Source organism: Phoca vitulina, unplaced genomic scaffold (assembly GCF_004348235.1).
Source record: "Phoca vitulina isolate PV1807 unplaced genomic scaffold, GSC_HSeal_1.0 scaffold17, whole genome shotgun sequence".
Classification (NCBI taxonomy): Eukaryota; Metazoa; Chordata; class Mammalia; order Carnivora; family Phocidae; genus Phoca; species Phoca vitulina.
Window position 1 is genome coordinate 26,872,706 of NW_022589720.1, and position 19,097 is coordinate 26,891,802.

General features: G+C 43.0%; 1 protein-coding gene across 8 annotated transcripts in view; it reads left to right on the forward strand.

Annotated features, from left to right (window-relative positions):
- Positions 1–19,097, forward strand: part of RAI14 (retinoic acid induced 14) — a 138,733-nt gene that overhangs the window by 97,497 nt on the left and 22,139 nt on the right. For all 8 annotated transcript variants that reach the window (XM_032415134.1, XM_032415137.1, XM_032415139.1 and 5 more), the window contains 2 exons: positions 6,639–6,727; positions 16,369–16,433. In XM_032415134.1, coding sequence (XP_032271025.1) covers positions 6,639–6,727; positions 16,369–16,433 — 154 coding nt within the window. The remainder of the gene's footprint in view (positions 1–6,638; positions 6,728–16,368; positions 16,434–19,097) is intronic.

Below are 19,097 nucleotides of genomic sequence, written 5' to 3' on the forward strand. Positions count from 1 at the left end.
TTGGGGTGAGGGGGTGGCATTAATCAACCTATACTACTTTGCCTCCCCACCCACCCCCCACCTCGCCCAGATCTGCAAACTCTCTTTAGAGGTGTTTTCCTTTACTAGCCCTCCAGGACACAGGACATTAGAGGCCACCAACCATGCTCTTCATTAGTTGTGTGCTGACCGGGGGCACCGTCTGCTCCCTAAGCCTTTGGTAACCCCTAGGTGCCCACCTGCAATCCAGATGGGGTGGCCCCCAGCCCACCAGTCACCTGGATGGCCACCACCTAGGATGCCTACGTTTATCAGTCACTGCATAAGAAAAGAAACCTACTCATTGTCATTTATAAATCCGGGTTCTGCCAGTGACGAATCATGTTTTTCCACCCAACCGAACCCAACTTCCCACTTGAGTATCTTATTAAAAGTTGGCCCTGCTTTTTGTTCTCATTCAGAGGCTAAATGCTAATGACTCGCTGCAGCCAAATCCTGCTTTGAGGATTATCACTTCTGTGAAAGGTGCCAGAATGTTAGCAGCTCAAGTGTGAGCTTCAGACAAAGCTAGTCTTGGATGGCTTTTTTTGTCGTCTACAACTTTGTTCCTGAGTTTCCATTCCGTGGAGAGGCACATCGTTTTTATTCTTTCCCTTTCCTTCTTCATTTCCTAAGCAGCGGTGGTTCTGATTTAACTTCTGCTAGCCTGTCTTTTCTGAACATTGAAACAAATCCTTTTATTAAGCAACACATCCTGGACTCTCAGCCTTGCCTTCTGTTGGTGAGGCTATCACAATTGGTGGGGTTTTTTTGGCGGGGGGGCATTCACATTTTGCTAAGTGCTTTTACATGTAAGTCTTTTATTCCTCACAGCCCATTTTACAGATGTGGAAACTGGGGAGATATGGAGACCTCTTGCCCAAGATCACACACTAATAAATGGCAAAGCACAGATTAAAACCCACTTAGTCTGAGCCCTTAAATATTACATGTCTTACCTCCCCAATATCACATTTTTTGGTTATACTTTCTCATCTGACTGCATATATTTGTCGTTCCCCTAAGCTTAAGAAACGCTATAATGTTAGAGGTTTTTTTTTTTTAATTTTCAAAATCATGGCTATTAGGAATTTCTGAAGTTAAAACCTTAAAATGATTGGTTGTCCGAATTAAATACACAACAATAACAACAATGTCATTTTCCCACCTTGCCCTTGTGTACAATGGCATTTACTCCACTCCTGATTAAGAACTTCTTTCTAGGCACAGGGATGGGGGAATGAGAGAAAGAAGACAGGGCTCTATCTTCTAGCCGCTTTCTCTCTGAGGAGGATTAACACGATGACACAGCTCGCTGGTAGTTGGTTGCTGTTCAAGTGTAAGGCAACTAGTTCTTAGTGGTACCGTGTATAAGAGATGGGTTGTTGGGGGGTTGCTGACAAAGTCCTGTCATTGTCTCACCTGTGCCTTATTTCTCTTGCATTTGTACAGCTTGCATAAAAACAAGACAAAGCTAGGGGTACCTGGCTAGCTTAGTCGGTAGAGCATGTGACTGACTGTTGATCTTGGTGAAGGTGGTGAGTTCGAGCCCCGTGTTGGGCATAGAGATTACTAATAAAAATAAAAAATAAAACAAAGCTAAATCAGTACACTGATCATTTTGGTTTTCTTTTATGTGGTAGTTGGTTTAGCAAACTCACGTTATAGACCCTCTGTCCCAAGTTAGGTAGTAAAATGATTTTCTGACAAATTCTATGGCAATGACACATTAGATAAAAGATAGGTTATTTTAAGGAGTTAAAGTGATCAGTAGATACCAAAATAACTACATGTCTTGATGGTTATATTTCCTCTTTCTAAATCTAGCCCATAGATTATTTTATTGTGTAGTATAGAGTAGTATATCCAGTTAGTATATATTGTATAGAGTACTATATAGAATATATACAGAGACAGTATAGAATATGGTATTGAAGATTTTACTAAACCTTCTTTTACTTCCAATTCACTACTGAAGAACCTTGTTATTCCACAGGATATGTGCCTAGAACTTATGAAGGCTTTCCCAATTTGAGAACCTAGCTGTAGCACGTACAACTATATGTGCTCATATGTGTTGTGGATAAGGTATTGGTTATTCTTTCAAGACCAAGTCCAGGTTAAAATCTGAATTTTAACATTTCTTTATTGCATGGCGGAGTATTCTGGACTGCATGTGGCTTTCATTTAAGTCCATTGTTTCTCTGATCCTTTGAGAGGTGTATTCTTGAACCTTTTAAAACGATTCCTACTTTGGCCTAACATTATATCCGAAGACTCTTTTAAAGTCCCATATCATATTCTGCATAACTAAAGTAATTTGGCACATTCTCCCATCAAAGCATTTTAGCCAAAATGCCCAAATATCTTGAGTAGTTAATTACATGTGGGGTGAAACATTTTTTTAAAAGCCCGAATTTGCCCTTGTAAATATTTAATCAAATAATATCCAGAGGAACCTATCAGTTCGTCCTGAGGATGATCACACACAGAATACCCTGGTGTCACTGGTGTCATCCAGGCTCCCAGTAGGAGACAGCACCCTCAGATAGGATCATTGATGACCCTTTAGGAAAGGAACTATTTACAGATTTGTGGTCAGGATTAAACCAGCGGGGTTGGGAAAGCAGCCCTGGACCAGTAACAGTGGGAATCTGTTTCAACATTCTTTCCCCTTCTTCGTGCCCCTGCCCTCCCAACCTAAAGGGGCATAGAGAGAGAGTAGTTCCCAAAACCTAGAGAGAGCAGCAGCTGTAGCTTTGGGGCAACTGGCCCCCAGAGCCGTGAACTTCATAGAGGAAGTGGAGGAAGGCCGTGACGGCCACTGTGTGGCCTGGCAGGGAAGGAGTAGAGAGGATAATGCCCTGAACTCTCTCTTCTCATCCTCCTGTCTCTTGTAAGTGCCTCCCATTAGTGGAACTCAACCAGAAGGCAGAGGATAAGGCAGCCCATTGGATGCAGTCCATAAAAGGTCTGCTTCCAAGACCACTGACCCAGGGGATAAAAGTGGAAGGCAAATCTGGAGGGGCAAACAGATGATGCACAGCATTAGTAAATATTCCCTAAGAGCAAACTTACGTGTCGTGTTTCTTGGCTTTGTGTGCATTTCCTGGAAATATATAATCAGAATGATGATACATAGTGGAATTCCTTGTCTGTCTGGAAAAATGAATTAGAAACTTCTGGCTAAAATGATCAATTCTTCCCTTTTCTGCTTTTCATGCTCATCCCCTTTCTCTGAGAAACACCTTGAAATCATGATATATTTGAGTCACAATAATTAAGAATGATTTTACCAGCTAAAAACATTATGCAGTATAAAAGTATAAGCATGAATATCTGTCCTCATATAATCTGCTATTTCTAATTATTTGTACTTGGTTCATTTTATCTGTAACAGGGGTGAGTGCTGAAATTTTAGGTCAAATATACGAAGATAAAATTGTGAAAGGACTCTCATTATTCTATTTTCTCAGTAGAACCCAATATTCTGCAGGAGAAGAGATGGAGGGAAAAAGTTATTCCCTGATCCAAACTGTAGTGCGAGAGGGTAAACGAAGCCACACACACACACAACTTATTAAAGCATATGCATGAAACCTTAACTAACTGGAGCCCTCAATAAAATGTGTTATAGCCATCAGAGATGGGTTGATAGAAGGGCTTTTATTTTATTTTTTAATTTTTTTAAAAGAATTTATTTATTTGACAGACACAGCGAGAGAGGGAACACAAGCAGGGGGAGTGGGAGAGGGAGAAGCTGCGAGCAGGGTGCCCGATGTGGGACTCGATCCCAGGACCCTGGGATCATGACCTGAGCCGAAGGCAGACGCTTAACAACTGAGCCACCCACGTGCCCCGAAGGGCTTTTATTTTTAAAAGAAATGTCTAAGACAGGTTCTATCATAGGATTGGATTTTGAACCCAACTTCCTAACTCCTCAGTTCTTCTGCCTTGTTAGAATTCTTGTTGTTACAATTCTTGTTGATGTTCTAAATAAAGATCCTGAAAGCCTACATCCATAGAATAGCATTGCACATTTGTCAGACTCCATCTGTCAGTGTACAGCAGCGACTTACAATAATGCTTCCTTACCATGTGTGTCTGCAATTTCAACCCCCGGAAATACTGTGTGCAACCCAGAGACACTCCAAGAAGCCTCAGAGTAGAAAAAATACAAATAATACATGCACTGAGGGGTTAGTAACTAGAAGGGAAACCTGGAGAGCTTTCTGGAGTGCTAGCAGGAGATACAAGGAGGGTTTTTGGGTCTCTGGCCATGTTCTGTTTCCTTATACGAAGATAAAATGGGTATGTTCCATTTGTGGAAATTGAGCAGGCTATATAATTGTGATATGTGAAGTTTTCTTTATATATGTTGTACTTTAACCAGAAGTTATATATCTATATACATGTATATATATATAGTCTGTGTGTGTGTGTGCGCGCGCATGCACGCATGCTAATTACTAATCCTGGTACTTTTATCTTTGGCATAGGATAGGGCTGTCTTGTCCAGATAGTTTTGATTTAGTTCTCCCCTGGTCATAGGAGATGGCAGAGTGAACATCTTAGAAGCAAACACACATTAAGAAAAGAAGATAAATATTAATGAATATTAGGGCTTAATAATCTGGGGCATTTAGATTAATAGCCTTGAAGGCAGAGATCAATAATTGAGGCTCATAGTGGTGACTTCATGTCCTCAAGGGCAATTAAATTATGTAACATACACTGTTACTAATGCCGAAAAAATTTTAGAGACCTTCCAGCCAGATCAGTTAAAAGAAACTCTTTGGTGCTTAAAGGTGAACTTCACTTACTGTAAATTAGGTTAGCCCAACAATGCTGAAAGCAGAGGTAATATTATACTGCCTTTATGGAGGTCCTTTTAGTTGAGTTGTATTTAACCAGAAATTGCATTTAAACAAGTTACCGCGTTTCCAAGTCACTCCGTATGATCAAAGTTTGACCGTACTGTGGAATCACCCACAAAGTCAATTTGGCTGTAAGGAAACATGACACATAAATGGATGCACAAAGGCAGAAATGGTTGGTGTGATTAGAGCCAATTAAGCTAAAATAACAGAAGGTTGTTAGAGCTGGAGGAAACATCAGATATCATCTGATGCAATCCCCACACTTTACAATAAAGGAAATTTAGGCTCAGAGAGGTAAGTTGACTTCCCAAAGATACAGAGCTAAGGTATGGCTGATTTGCAACTAGACCTGACGTGTCCTCCTTTGCTGATCTGTCCACCTTCACTCAGCCTCATGCTTCAGAGCAGAGGTGTGGGGTCAAGATGACTGGGGTTTGAATTGGTGTAAGTCTTGGATTTGCTATTTGGGTGTGACCCTGGACCCCAGTTATAGGTCCTGTCCTGTGAAAAAAATATAACCTGGGTGTTAATTCGCAGGTAGGATGCCGCATGGCAAGTATCCTGAGAAAGTAACTCCCACAAATAGAACTGAGGCAGGGCAAGAAGTGGAAGGCTCATTAACCTCCCTCTATAGGAAGGAGACCTTCCCAAGGCTTTTGGCCTTCTCAGCCTCTGGGCCTGAATGCCCAGTGGAATTGTGCTTTACTTCTGTCCACAGAAGTGCCCTTCACCCTTGGGATCCCCAGGGATGATTGGTATGGCATTTGGAAGTCATCCCTTCATTTAATGGCAAGTCTATCCATGCCGAGCACGGTTTGATCTCCCAAGTGTCAGTGAATACTGGAGCCCGATTGTGGGCTTTCCTTAATGCTGTTTGCACCTGACTGGGTATGGACACCTGCCATCTAATGGAGACAGTGATAGGATTCACCTCCAAAGGCTATTATGAGAGTGAAAAGAGATGATGTATAAAAGTGAGAAGATGGTTGGCACACACTAGCCACTAACGAAAGTCGTGTACAACTGCCGTGACTCTGCTACGACACAACAGTGCCTTTGACACTGATGTTGTCCAAGAACCGTGACCGGTGTTTGACTTAGACTTCTCTTTATAGAGTAAGTTACTTAGAAATAATGGCTTTGGTGAAAGCCCTAGACAACAGAAAAAAATGGATAAACTACTTATTATTTAGGAATTGAATCTAATTTGGACACTGTTGTTTCTTTCTTTTTTTTTTTTTTTAAAGATTTTATTTGTTTATTTGACAGAGAGAGACACAGCGAGAGAGGGAACACAAGCAGGGGGAGTGGGAGAGGGAGAACAAGGCTTCCCGCGGAGCAGGGGGCCCGATACGGGGCTCGATCCCAGGACCCAGGGATCATGACCTGAGCCGAAGGCAGGCACTTAATGACTGAGCCACCCAGGCGCCCCGACACTGTTGTTTCTTAAAGAGATGAATGATGTAGTTGAATCTTACCTCTTTCAAGCCTGGTCTGTAGGTTGGAAAACCTAAGATCTAGCTCCCATATTCCACTACTTAATAAAAAGTGTCAGTGAGCAAATTATCAGACCACTTGGAGCCTCAGCTTCCTCATCTTTAAAGCGAGGTTGCTAATAATACCTCCTCAGGTCGTGGAGCTCAAGTGAGAGAAAGTGTATGTGAAAAGGCAAAAAGCATTGTTGGAGATGAACTCCAAAGAGTGGAAATCTTAAGGCGATTGTGTTTACCTCTTTTTCAGCTTTCATCTTGCTGCTACGAAAGGGCATGTGGAGTGCCTCAGGGTCATGGTAACACATGGCGTGGACGTGACTGCCCAAGATACTGCCGGTATGTGGTCTTTATTTCTTAAGTCAACAGGCCAGCACACGAGTAGGTATCACAAAGGTGAGACATATTCATTGTGGAAAATTTCCAATCTACAGATACGCCAAAAGAAGAACCTAGAATCACCGCTAATGACTAGGCTCTGCCGTGATTTCATCCTTTGTGCCTTTACAAGTGTTTTCATCATGTATGTGGTCAGTCAACTAGAAACTGTATGCTTCTTATTCCACATTTACTATTTTCTAAGACTATATGTATGGACCAGGCAATATTTCTTAATTTTTGTTTTTACGAATCATCGTATGAGGTGATGAAATGCAGTGTGTTGTTTAGGAGCTCATTTTGTCAGCCAGCTGAGATGAGCTCTGTAGACAGAAGCCGTGATCTTCATCTGGACCAGCTGCCCATGGTTCCCACCCCTTGTCGTGCTTCAGTGCATCTGAGTCACCTGGGAACTGGAGGGAGGGGGAGGGAGGGAGAGAATGGAAGGAAAAGAATAAACAGTATAGACACATACAGCCCCATACATCTGTACCACGCTCTGTCTTCTGAGATTCAGATTCCATTGTCTGAAGGTTACCAGCCAACTGGCATTTTTTATAAAGCCCCCCAGGTGATTCTAATGTGAAGCCAGTGTTGTTAGATGATGAACAAGGCAAACGGAGAGAGAAGAAAGTGTAGTCATATCTTTTATGAACATTGTTCTACAGGAAGGAGTCCCTGGGGTCTCCAGCCAGGGGTTCTGCCCCTGCTGGCCAGACCAAAGCAATTACTGATGGCTTTTCATTTCTCTATTGTACTTCAGAACCTATGCCTTCTACAAGGCTTTTGTTAGTTTTTACTGGAATATGAAATCAGTCTATTCCATAGTCTTTATCTAGGCTTTGCATTAATCCATAAAGGATCCCTTTTCCAACCCCCAACACACTGGCCACCTCAGAGTAGTTGTCTTGGACAGGGGAGGTCAGTCAGGTATTGTGAGAATGCTGTTAATACTCAAAATATGGTTGGAGGACCTTGTTTCAGAATTATTTTCAAAAAGTCTGGCATTATTTTTTTAAATCTCAGTGTTAGGGGATCTTTATCCTTTGAGAACAGATTTGATTTTTTAGGACAGGCCAAAAGCCACTTGAAGTTAAGTCAGATAACTGAGGTATCAAACTGGTAAAACCATTTTTGATCAAAAATAGAGAGTGATTGAAGTAACAGAATGCTTTTCCTGAGCAGTACCACAGAAAGCTCCAAAAAAAAAAATACTTTGAGAAATGTCAATACCTATGGAAGAATGGTTTCCTTAAGTGACTACCTTAAGGGAAATACTAATTTATGTTGCACTGATTAAAGTCATCCTTAATCCCAAGACCTAGTTATTTTGCTTGTTTTTAAAAGTTTGTCATTACCTTAAAAGTCATACCACATACAGGCAAGGGCAGTACGATTGGCTAAAGTATCCTTGATGAGAAGTATGTCATCATAAGTAGATGGAGTTTTCTGTCTAAGAAAGTCCTAATCTAAAGGAATTAGCTTAGAGTGAATAAATTAGATCTATAATACAGATTCATTTCATTGCATTTGATGTTAAGAAATAGATTAGTCAGGGTCCTGAGATCAAGCCCCATATCGGGGTCCATGCTCAGCGCAGAGTCTGCTTAAGACTCTCTCTCTCTCCCTCTCCCACCCCGTGCACGCGTTCGGTTGCGTGCACTGTCTCTCAAATAAAGAAATAAATCTTTAACAAAAGAAATAGATTAGTCAGGAGTCTAGTTATCTCTATCATAACCAAATATCTCTTCCTCTCTATCTTTTTGTTATAGGGAAAAATATGTTTCTTTAATGCTCATTGTAGAAAATTAAATACAGAAAACTATAGAGAAGCTAACCAGTGCTTCTACTTTTTTTTTTTTTTTTTAAGATTTTATTTATTTATTTGACAGAGAGAGAGAGTGCAAGCAGGAGGAGGGGCAGAGGGAGAGGGAGAGAATCCTTAAGCAGATTCCCGGCTGAGCGTGGAACCCATTGTGGGGCTCAGTCCTAGAACCCTGAGATCATGACCTGAGTCAAAACCGAGAGTCAGATGCTTAACCAACTGACTGAGCCACCCAGGCATCCCTTACCAATGCTTCTACTCTTTAAGAAGAAGAGAAAACTTTTACTATTTTGCTACATTTCCTTCCAGATTTTTCCTGGCAGAGTTTTATATAGGTGAGATCACATTACATAATAAAGTCTACAGACTGCCTTCTTTTTTTTTTTTTTTTAATGTTCCACTAGTATCATTTCGGACACTTAAAGCTCTAAGGTTTTTGTGCCACATAACACATTGGGTAGAGTCTGTATTTCCTACCAGAGCCCTAACTCCGTTTTTAAGAGTCTGATGAAGTGTTGGGCCTTGAGACCTGGACACCCCAGTGTAGCGCCCAGTGCCTTGATGACTGAGATGACACCACCCTCCAAGAAGCAACACCGGAGGGGACACTGCAGACTCATCCTAGCTGCTCTCTGTGCCGGTCTGTGAGCACTGCCACACTCCATGTTTTTTTAACCCTGATTGAAATTGGTGGACTCCACAGCGCTATGTGGGCCCAGAACATTGTCCAAACATTCAATGACGTAAAAATGTCTTAGAGCCACCGGTCACTTCCCTCCCCACTAACATTTTTTAGCAGTGAGGGTAGCACTTTGGTCTTCGGGCTTACTGTTTTACTTTTGTCTGAATGAGGCACTGACTTCTCATGATTTCTTGAAAGCATGCAAAGAGAATGTAGGAACAAAAGAAGGAAAAGGCTGCAAGGAAAATGTGCATAGAGACGTTGGTTGTGTTATTTAGAACAACAACACTCCTTAGATTTTTGTCCTTCGCAAAAAAAACAAGGGAAACGCGATGGCTTTTACTGCCCATGCCTGTGTCCTCCCAGTTGCTTTATCACCTACCCCCATCTTTCTCTCTCACAACAGCACAGCACAGGGGCATCTGGGTGGCTCAGTTGGTTAAGTGTCTCCCAGGGTCCTGGGATCAAGCCCCGGATCGGGCTCCCTGCTCAGTGGGGTACCTGCTTCTCCCTCTCATCTGTGCTCTCTCTCTCTCAAATAAATAAATAAAATCTTTAAAGAAGGAAGGAAGGAAAGAAAGAGAAAGGAAGAAAGGAAGGAAAGGAAGGAAGAAAGAAAGAAAAGCACAATCCATTAGTCACTATGCCTCAGTTGACCATCATTCATCCAAAACATCTTTTATGGTGGTTTAGGGGTGAATTAAATGGCTCAGCTCCTAGAGATGTTGTCTTTTTAGTAAACCTACTTAAATATTGCCACATTATTACTGAGAAATGGCCAACTTCAATCCAAACACCCACTGAGAACTGGTACAGAAGTCTGTTAACCGTACATCATACTGCCCTGTAGAATTTTTGGAAAAAAACTGCTTTCAAAATATACTACACTGACCCTTTTTATTAGATTTATCCACCAAGGCTATAGGATGACTGAACTGGTGTAATTTCCTATTTTTAAAACCAGTGACTAGATTTAAAAAGAGGTTTTAAGAAGCAAAGGGTTTTAACATCTATTTTTTTTTTTCACAACTATCTTTCCACATGAAATGTTTGGAAGTCTGACCAGAGAATTTTTATGGATGCTTTACAAGCACTCTTATGAGCAAATCACTGTCAGAAGATAAGGCCTTGGGTATGATTCCAGTACAACAACAGTCACTTCATTTTATTTTTTTATTTTATTTTTTAAAGATTTTATTTATTTATTTATTTGACAGAGAGAGACACAGCGAGAGAGGGAACACAAGCAGGGGGAGTGGGAGAGGGAGAAGCAGGCTTCCCACTGAGCAGGGAGCCTGATGCAGGGCTCGATCCCAGGACCCTGGGATCATGACCTGAGCCAAAGGCAGATGCTTAACAACTGAGCCACCCAGGTGCCCCGGGTCACATCATTTTAGATGAATGGCCGTTGAGGCTTCAGCGCCATGGTCAGTGTGGGCGGTCCCAGGGCCCACGATGCCATGAGGGCTCCCTGCGTGTGGCTCCTAGATGATCACGATTATTGCTACCTCACCCACAACACCTTTATTATCTTTTACACATGAGACTTTTGAAAAGGTTTCACATCTTTATGTTTTTTACAATCACCGGGCCAGCTGCTTTCATTGTACAAATCAGAAAAAGAAAACCCAAAGACTAGTAGAAGCTGATGGCTTACGTTTTTGGTTTTGGCGGTTTTCCCCCCATTCCTTACTTGCCTGTTTGCTGACCACCACCACACGGGTGTGTCGTGGTCACGTAGGAAAGCCAGCTCCTAAGCCCACGGCGCCATCTCTGAGCTGGACCTACATTATTTGTCTAGCATCTTTTATTTTGCTTGCTCTGGTTCTTCACTGACGTAGGGATTGGCATTTCTGTCTGTTTCTTTAGAAAGCACCTCTCCTGGATAAATAGTAAAATTGACTCCTAGGCTTTTTTTGAGAGTGGGGGGTGGTGGTGCCTGCATTTAGCACCCTGGAGGATGAGGCGGGATTGAACAGAAGCATTAACAGAAGATTGAAGAAGACCAAAGAATCTTCTGTTTGTTATCAGGGCTTTTCTGAAGCAATCACCTTTCAGACACCCTGTATTCATGAGTGTATACATTTGACGCAATGGGACAGGATACCAAAGTAAGAGTGGCTGAAACCAACAGAATTTTCTCTCTCTCAGTTGAAAGCCCCACATCGGTATGGCAGCTCAGCTCCACACTCTGAGGGATACACACCTCTGTTGCCCCACCATCCAGGGTGCGGCTGTGGTCCTCATAGCCCAAGGCGGCTTCCCCTGAATCTGCGCCCCAGCAGCCGCAAAGGGGAGGGGCAAGCACAGCCCACGAATGACACACTTAGATCTCATTGGACAGTGTGATCTGTGGCCACACTCGGCTTTCTGGGAAGCTGGGAACTCTGGGCAGCAACGTGTCCAGTTAAAAATATCGAAGGTTTTGTTACACAAGGAGGTAGAGACAGAGATTGGAGGATAATGTGCATTTTGTATCTCACACCCATATCTTAAATTTTTTCTGATCCCTTTGCACACTTAACCTTCAAAATAAAACGTCTTTTCTCACAGAAGAGAGACTTAGGAGAGTGAGAACTGGGATATGGAAACATCAGAATGCATAGTCCTCAGAAGGAGGAATGCTTGAGAGCCCTTACTTTTCTCTGGGGTTTCTAAGGGCTGGCTTAATTTTTGTTTTGATTTCTAGGTGAACTTCCATTCCATTATGCCCCCTAATCCCACTCAAATTTGATACCATGTAAAGACACAAAAGGTAATATCTAGCCATCTTAAAACTCAGGCACTTTAGAGAATGGGTCGTTTAAACTGTAACTACAAATTATAGCCAATAAAGTGTATTTCATATTTTCATTTAGAACAAAGAAAAATGAAAAAACGATTGTATGATTTGTCGTACTTTACTTGCTATTGACTTGTGTATGGGTGGTCAGAAAGGTCAACCATATACAACCATCAGCATAACCTGGCCATAAAAATATTTCAGATGGTATACACACACGCAAACAAGTCTTTTAATTCCATAGGGAACGCTATACAAATCTATACTGGGGGGACTAAGGGGTGATTCCATATCTAATAGTAAAAATAGTGGCTATAAATATGTCTTTCATACTCGGATCCTCTCCTGGGGATATAACAAGGTAAACGGACCTGTGCCTCAGCAATGAAAATATGGTGAAAAGATGAGGATTACTATGACTAATGATGTTTAAATATATTTAAAATTATAAATAAGGGGCGCCTGGGTGGCTCAGTCATTAAGCGTCTGCCTTCGGCTCAGGTCATGATCCCAGAGTCCTGGGATCGAGCCCCACATCAGGCTCCCTGCTCCGCGGGAAGCTTGCTTCTCCCTCTCCCACTCCCCTGCTTGTGTTCCCTCTCTCGCTGTGTCTCCCTCTGTCAAATAAATAAATAAAATCTTTAAAAATAAATGAATAAATAAAACTATAAATAAGAACCAAATTTATACTTTTATTGTTTAAATATAGTCCGCATTCTGAAACTCTAATTTTTAAGAAAATATTTTAAATCTTATCTAGTTATTATTCTCTTTATTTTTCTAAATGTTTCTATATTATCTAAAACCGTGATTTTTTCAGACTTTGGCCTTGTTAGCCCTATCTCTGTCTTCTGACTTCATTAGTTTCAAAGTTTTTCACATACACTTGAAGAGTACATCAATAATTCCTCTATTAGTTAATTCTTCTCCATTTTATAATCCTGTGATCTTAAAGAATTGAATAAAGGGTTATTGTCTGAGATAATTGGGGGCAGGGGGGAAGGTGTTCCATGGCAAGAATGGCTGGGCCATCCTTTTTACTTTTTATTTTTAATTTTTAAGTCCTCTCTCCACCTAGTGTGGGACTTGAAACTCATGGCCCCAAGATCAAGAGTCGTACTTTCTACCGACTGAGCCAGCCAGGTGCCCCTGGGCCATCCTTTTCAGACTTCCTTTCATTAATAGGATTTTTATACTACCTGTAATAGCCCATGATTCTTGACTTATAAATAACACTGGTCTTTTTACTTACAGGCAAAGTTCTGCCAGAATGTACTGAATTAGGGTTGCCATGTTATTTGCTTTTGGGAAGTTGTTTCCTGATATTCCAGACAGATCCACAGCTGAATGGGGGCCAGACTTATACACTGTCTCATTACACTGAGAGTCTGTCACTAATATAATGTATTCTCTCCAGAAAATTTTGCATTTGGAAAGAGGATTTTGTTCTAACCTTAGGAGTGAGAGACCTTTTGCTTCAGTGTAATGTCCAGGGAATGATGTATTATTTGGATTTTGAGACTATTTGAATGGGAAATACTGTCGTGCTCCTGGTTTAGGAAAACGTCGCATAGGGCCAGGGAATAAAAGAATTGTGTTTCCTTTAGAAACACAGTACTTACTTCCAGGTATGAGTAGAACACTTGGAGTGCAATGAAGCCCTGTTGTTTATTTTATGCTGAGTTGTTTAAACCTCCCTACTATCTTGTCTCTGGAGAATTGTGTCTTTTTCCGATGGGTGCTCTTTATGTAGAACAGCTTTTGTCCACCACATAGACGAAAGCTAACGCACTGCATACATGACATAAACAATCTTCTACTTACAATTGGGATGGCTTCCAAAAGTTCATCTGTAAGGCATTTGTTTAGAACTCGGAACGTGTTTGTCCTTAGAAACACTGGTACAGATGATAGTTGGGGGCGAGGCTAGCCCACCGAAGCCTATTTCATGCATACTGTAACCGAACTCATACTATGATGCAGTATACATCCTGGAAGGAGGGGTTCTCATGCAGTAAAAGGAGGATGAGGAAGAGAAGAGGTTTGTCTTCCTGCTTCCAAGGGTCTCCATTGCCAGCCTTCCTCATCCTCATCCATGTGGGAGAGGTTGGAGGGACTCCTGCCTCTCAGTGTTCTGCACCACCTGAACAGCCCCCCTCACGGATACCCTTAGAATCCTGTAGTTCAGCTGCTCTCAGAAAAGAAGGAATCTGATCTTCTGACCTCACACGTGCTTCTGTACAGCTCACTGGGGTCCTAAACCCTCTAATTTGTGACTATGTATTTCCTACTCTAATAATTAACGATTTACAGTCAGGGGGCGCCTGGGTGGCTCAGTCAGTTAAGCGTCTGCCTTTGGCTCAGGTCATGATCTCCACGTGCTGGTATGGAGCCCTGCATCGGGCTCCCTGCTTAGCGGGGAGTCTGCTTCTCCCTCTGCCCCCCCCCCCACTCATGTGAGCACATGTGTGCGCACTCTCTCTCTTAAATAAAATCTTAAAAAAAAAAAAAAAGATTTATTAATTTGACAGAGAGAGACACAGCGAGAGAGGAAACACAAGCAGGGGAAGTGGGAGAGGGAGAAGCAGGCTTCCCGAGGAGCAGGGAGCCCGATGTGGGGCTCGATCCCAGGACCCTGGGATCATGACCTGAGCTGAAGGCGGACGCTTAACGGCTGAGCCACCCAGGCGCCCCATGAAGACTATTTCAAAAAGGAGAAATGATATTTGGAGACTGGACCACCATATAAAAGAAATCGTTGTCTCTAAGCCCCATGGTTCTCCCCAGGGGTGATTTTGCCCCCAAGGAATATCTGGCAACATCTGGAGACATTTCTGGTCATCACAAATGGACATATAATGGGTAGAGGCCAGAGGTACTGCTTATTACCCTAAAATGCATAGGACAACCTCCCTCCCCTCAACACACACAGCTTAAAGAATCAATAGCGCTGAGGCTGAGAAACCATTTTTGAAGCATGTCCCAAAGTATGGGTTGTTTACAGGTGTTACATTGGACGGATCTTGGCCAAAAAGTTTGGAAAATGGAGGATTTAAGAGTTGACTATGTGTGCTGGGTTGGCTAGCAGTGGTAATTTTGGTTCCTTCCCCCCCAAACCTCCTCCCCAGACATTTGGAATGAGCTATACCTTCTAATTCAAATTAACAAGTGTGTATTGAGAACCTACTAGGCATCATCAGTGCTGGACTAGAGACACAGCAGGGAAAGAGAATTTCCCATCCTCAATGAGTTCATAGTCTAGTCGGGAAAGAAAAACAATGATTTCCATAGATGTGTGTGTTGTGTGGAGGGGCTGGGGTGGGAAGGGAGTGTGAGAAGGTGCTCAGTGCTGTGAAGAACAGAAATGAAGCAGGGAGTAAGGATTAAAAAGGTGGCCTAGGAATGGGAATTTTAAAACGGGAGGTCAGGGGATACCGCATTCCAAAGCACCCCTACAGCGGCATCTGAGATGAGCGAGTAAGCCGTGTGGTGATCCGGAGGGAGAGATTCCAGGCTCAGCGCAGAGCAGCCTTGGGTGGGAGCCTGCTGAGCTGGTAGCCAGGCCTTCTGCCTGGAGGCTGCCCCTCAGCCCCTCCTCCATAGAAATTCTGTAGGCCCATTAGGCAGTGGAGAGAGTTGGGTCCAGCACGAGCATTTCCTAAAGCTGACCGCTGAGGCATCGGAGTGCCTCCTGTTGGAGTCACATTCTATGAAGGGAACGTAAAGAAATGCCACTTAAATAGTGTATTACTGGTTTTACAACTCTTTCCCTTCTTCCACAGAAGGATTTTGAATATCTGAAAACTCAAGGTAATTTCCATGCAGGGGCTGGGGCACATTTGGAGGAGAGGGAAATGAAAGGTCCAAAACCGGGATTTAAGCATGTGGGTGTTCAGAATGTTCTCGCCTGGCCCACGGGTGGCCTCTCTTGGGTTCCTGGGCCTGTGGTAGTCGAAGCCTGGTGTGGCTGATGTGGATGCAGGGCATTTGGCATACATACTGACAGTTGCAGAGCTGAGCTGCGTGTCTTGAGTCACCTGCAAGCTTCTAGCTAAGATTTCATGGCACCCCAAGAGAAACCTACTTGGAGTAGACCCCGAATATTACCCAGCAGGCAGGATGCTCTGTGTTCTTGGCTCTTTTGTCACTGAACTTTACAGATAAGAAGCTGAGGTCTTCCCCTAAAGAGTAACAATCCCGTCTTTGTTGGAGAACAGTTTATTTCCTCATAGTTGTCTTCCTTACAGAGATAAGAAAGGGATTTAAAACGTGTGGCCTTTTTTTCCAAAACTTTTTTTTTTCACTCCATTTAGGACACAGTGCTTTACACCTCGCAGCCAAGAACAGCCACCATGAATGCATCCGGAAGCTCCTTCAGGTAACATGGAACAACCTAAAATGATGTCAAAATTTAAGAGTACCCTTATCTGTGAAAGAACAAACACACGCACGCTCCTTTAAATACCATCCCAGAAACTGCATTTCCTAAGAGGCGTCATTCTTTAAATGATAACCAAGGAGAAGATTATTTCCATAGCAGTTGCGCTGGTAAGGGAAGAGGATCCTAATCAGAATTTGGAGTGTCTTCCTGGGATCCAGCCTTTTTCTCTCCTTCATTCAGCTCCTCATTTTCTTTCCTGAAAGGCTTGTATCCTTTACGTAGTCAATTTTAAAAACTTTTTCCATGCTGTTGGAGATCCTTACGATACAGGATCTCCAGTATCCTAGTATTCTCTCCTTCTGTCATTGGGAGAACACAACTCTTACTGAGAAACAGAATTTTAACCGTTATTTCCTCATATGTAACTTTTAAGGAGCTTTTAGTTCTTGGTTTTTGTTTAGGTTCTTGGTTTTATTCTTTATAATTTCAAGCCAACTCCCGGGTTTGCTAACCTTGCCCTCTTATAATGCTCACGTAGGGGGACGACCTCTGTAAATCCTTAAAGATGAATATTTAATGAACTCCCGATAGCAGTCCATACCGTAACACCCAGCTGTTGCCAGTGGTTTTCAGGAATGGCACAGAGCAATAAAATCCGCGCTCGGCCGACCGTCTGTTCTGTTGTGCTGCTGCCTCAGCCTTCACGAGCAAGCGCTGTGTGCGACCGGCATCTTGCTTTAATTTGGCTTTGCAATTCTAATGCAGAAATGTGGTCACATTCTTCAACTTGTCGTGCTCTGTTGATCACACAGCTTCTTGTCTTCCATTACATGATGTAAGCTACCACCAATGCCAGGAATGCATAACCTTAACAGGTCTTTGAAGTGAAATTCAAGAAAAATAGATCAACATCTGTGATTATTATTATTATTTTTTTTATTATGAGGCATCTCTCTGAAAACGGTTAAAATAGAACTTCTCTGCCTTCTCTGAGACCCGGCACTCTGGATAAATGACAAATCACTGACTTGTCCCGGTATCCTGCCTCCATACCCTTGGCCTTCCCTTCATTTTTTCTTTAACTTATTTGTATTTTAAATCTCCATTCCCAGTCTGGCTTGGTTATCCAGACTTTGCATCTGGCTCTGATTTTCAGGAAGAATGAACTTGACAAGCTGGAAATCCTCATGGGCAAGGACCAGATATTCTAGCCTCTAATGTAATTTTATATCTGGTTATGCAAATGGATTGGTTTTTCTCTGGAATCTTTGAAGCCTTTAAACACTTCCTTGTGCTATTCTAAAATTAGGCCAAAGGATGGTAAGTCGTAACTTGATCTCCATTCTTCTTACCACTGACGGGCAGACAGACATTTCACTCTAACATTGCCTGTTCTTGCCTCTAACTTGCAAACTTGCTGTTCTTCTTTCTGAATAGTTGCTAAAACCTGAGGCTTTGATGTTCTACGAATGGGTTGCTTTCCTTGGGTCCTGGACCTCTCTAGCCAATTCTTCACTTGTGTCTTGGCATCCCCTGCCCTCTGTGTTGGGACTCTTGTTATCTCCTGCCTTCCCTTACCCTCTGTACTTAATCCCCTGTAGGCTCTCTAGGCCTTTGCTCTTACTGTCTGCTGGAGAGACTTCTCTTCTCCAGTGGCTACCATTTTAAAGTTCTGCCTCCTCAAGGCAATGAGCACAAAGAGTCGTGAGATTCTTCAAATTCAAATGAACTCTCTCCCTCCCCCAAGAGCCCGCTAGGCCCCCCTGCTTTTAACAGGTGCCCCGTGGGCACCATGCACTGTGTCAAGCATTGACTATATGCTCACGAACAGAGAACAGAGCAGCCCCTATCCTGATGGAGCTGGCCATCTTGTAAACAAATCCGCAAATACACATTACATATTGCGTAACATCATGAAGAAAACTAACAGAGACCTGAGAGAGAGGAGTGTGGGGTGGATGTTCAGGGAAGGCCTCCTGGAGGAGGTGATATTTAAGCTGAAAACGATGGAAAGAGCCAAGGGGAAAACATCTCAAGCAGAGAGAAGAGCAAGTTACAGAGGGCCTCCGGTAGGAAAGGCTCTAGTTAGGGAGGAAAGAAAGCCTGGGGCAAAACGAGTGAGGAGGAGAAAGAAGGACCTGGGGTGCCGGCCTATGTGGCATAATAGGCGGACTGTAACTCCTCTAAGCACAGCGTGGAACTGTGGAGGGCTTTAAAGGAAGGACTGATACTCAGTTTTACAAGATCACTCTAGTCCTAGAGAGAATAGGGGCAAAAGCAGAGCTGTGGAGACCACTGGGAGGCAGCCACAGCTTGTCTGGGTGAGAAGGTGCTGGCTTAGCTGACGGGGTGATCATGGGGAAAGAGAGAGTAGAGCAGGTGTATTTAGGACACAGAATTGACAGGACATGGTGGCGGAGGGGGAGGAGAAGAAATCAGAGATGGCGCAGTGATCTTTGGCTAGTTGGCTAGTTGGGTGATGGTTGACAAAGACAGGGAAGCGTCAGGGAGAGGAGACCAGAAGTCTGGGCTGGGCTGCGTTTGAGGTGCCTACAGGGAGCGGGACTGTGAACTAGGCAATGGGCTATCCAGCCTGGCACTCAGATGGTGTCTGTTGTGTACAGAGAAGAACATGGGCTCTAGCCCAGCACATCTGGCTTT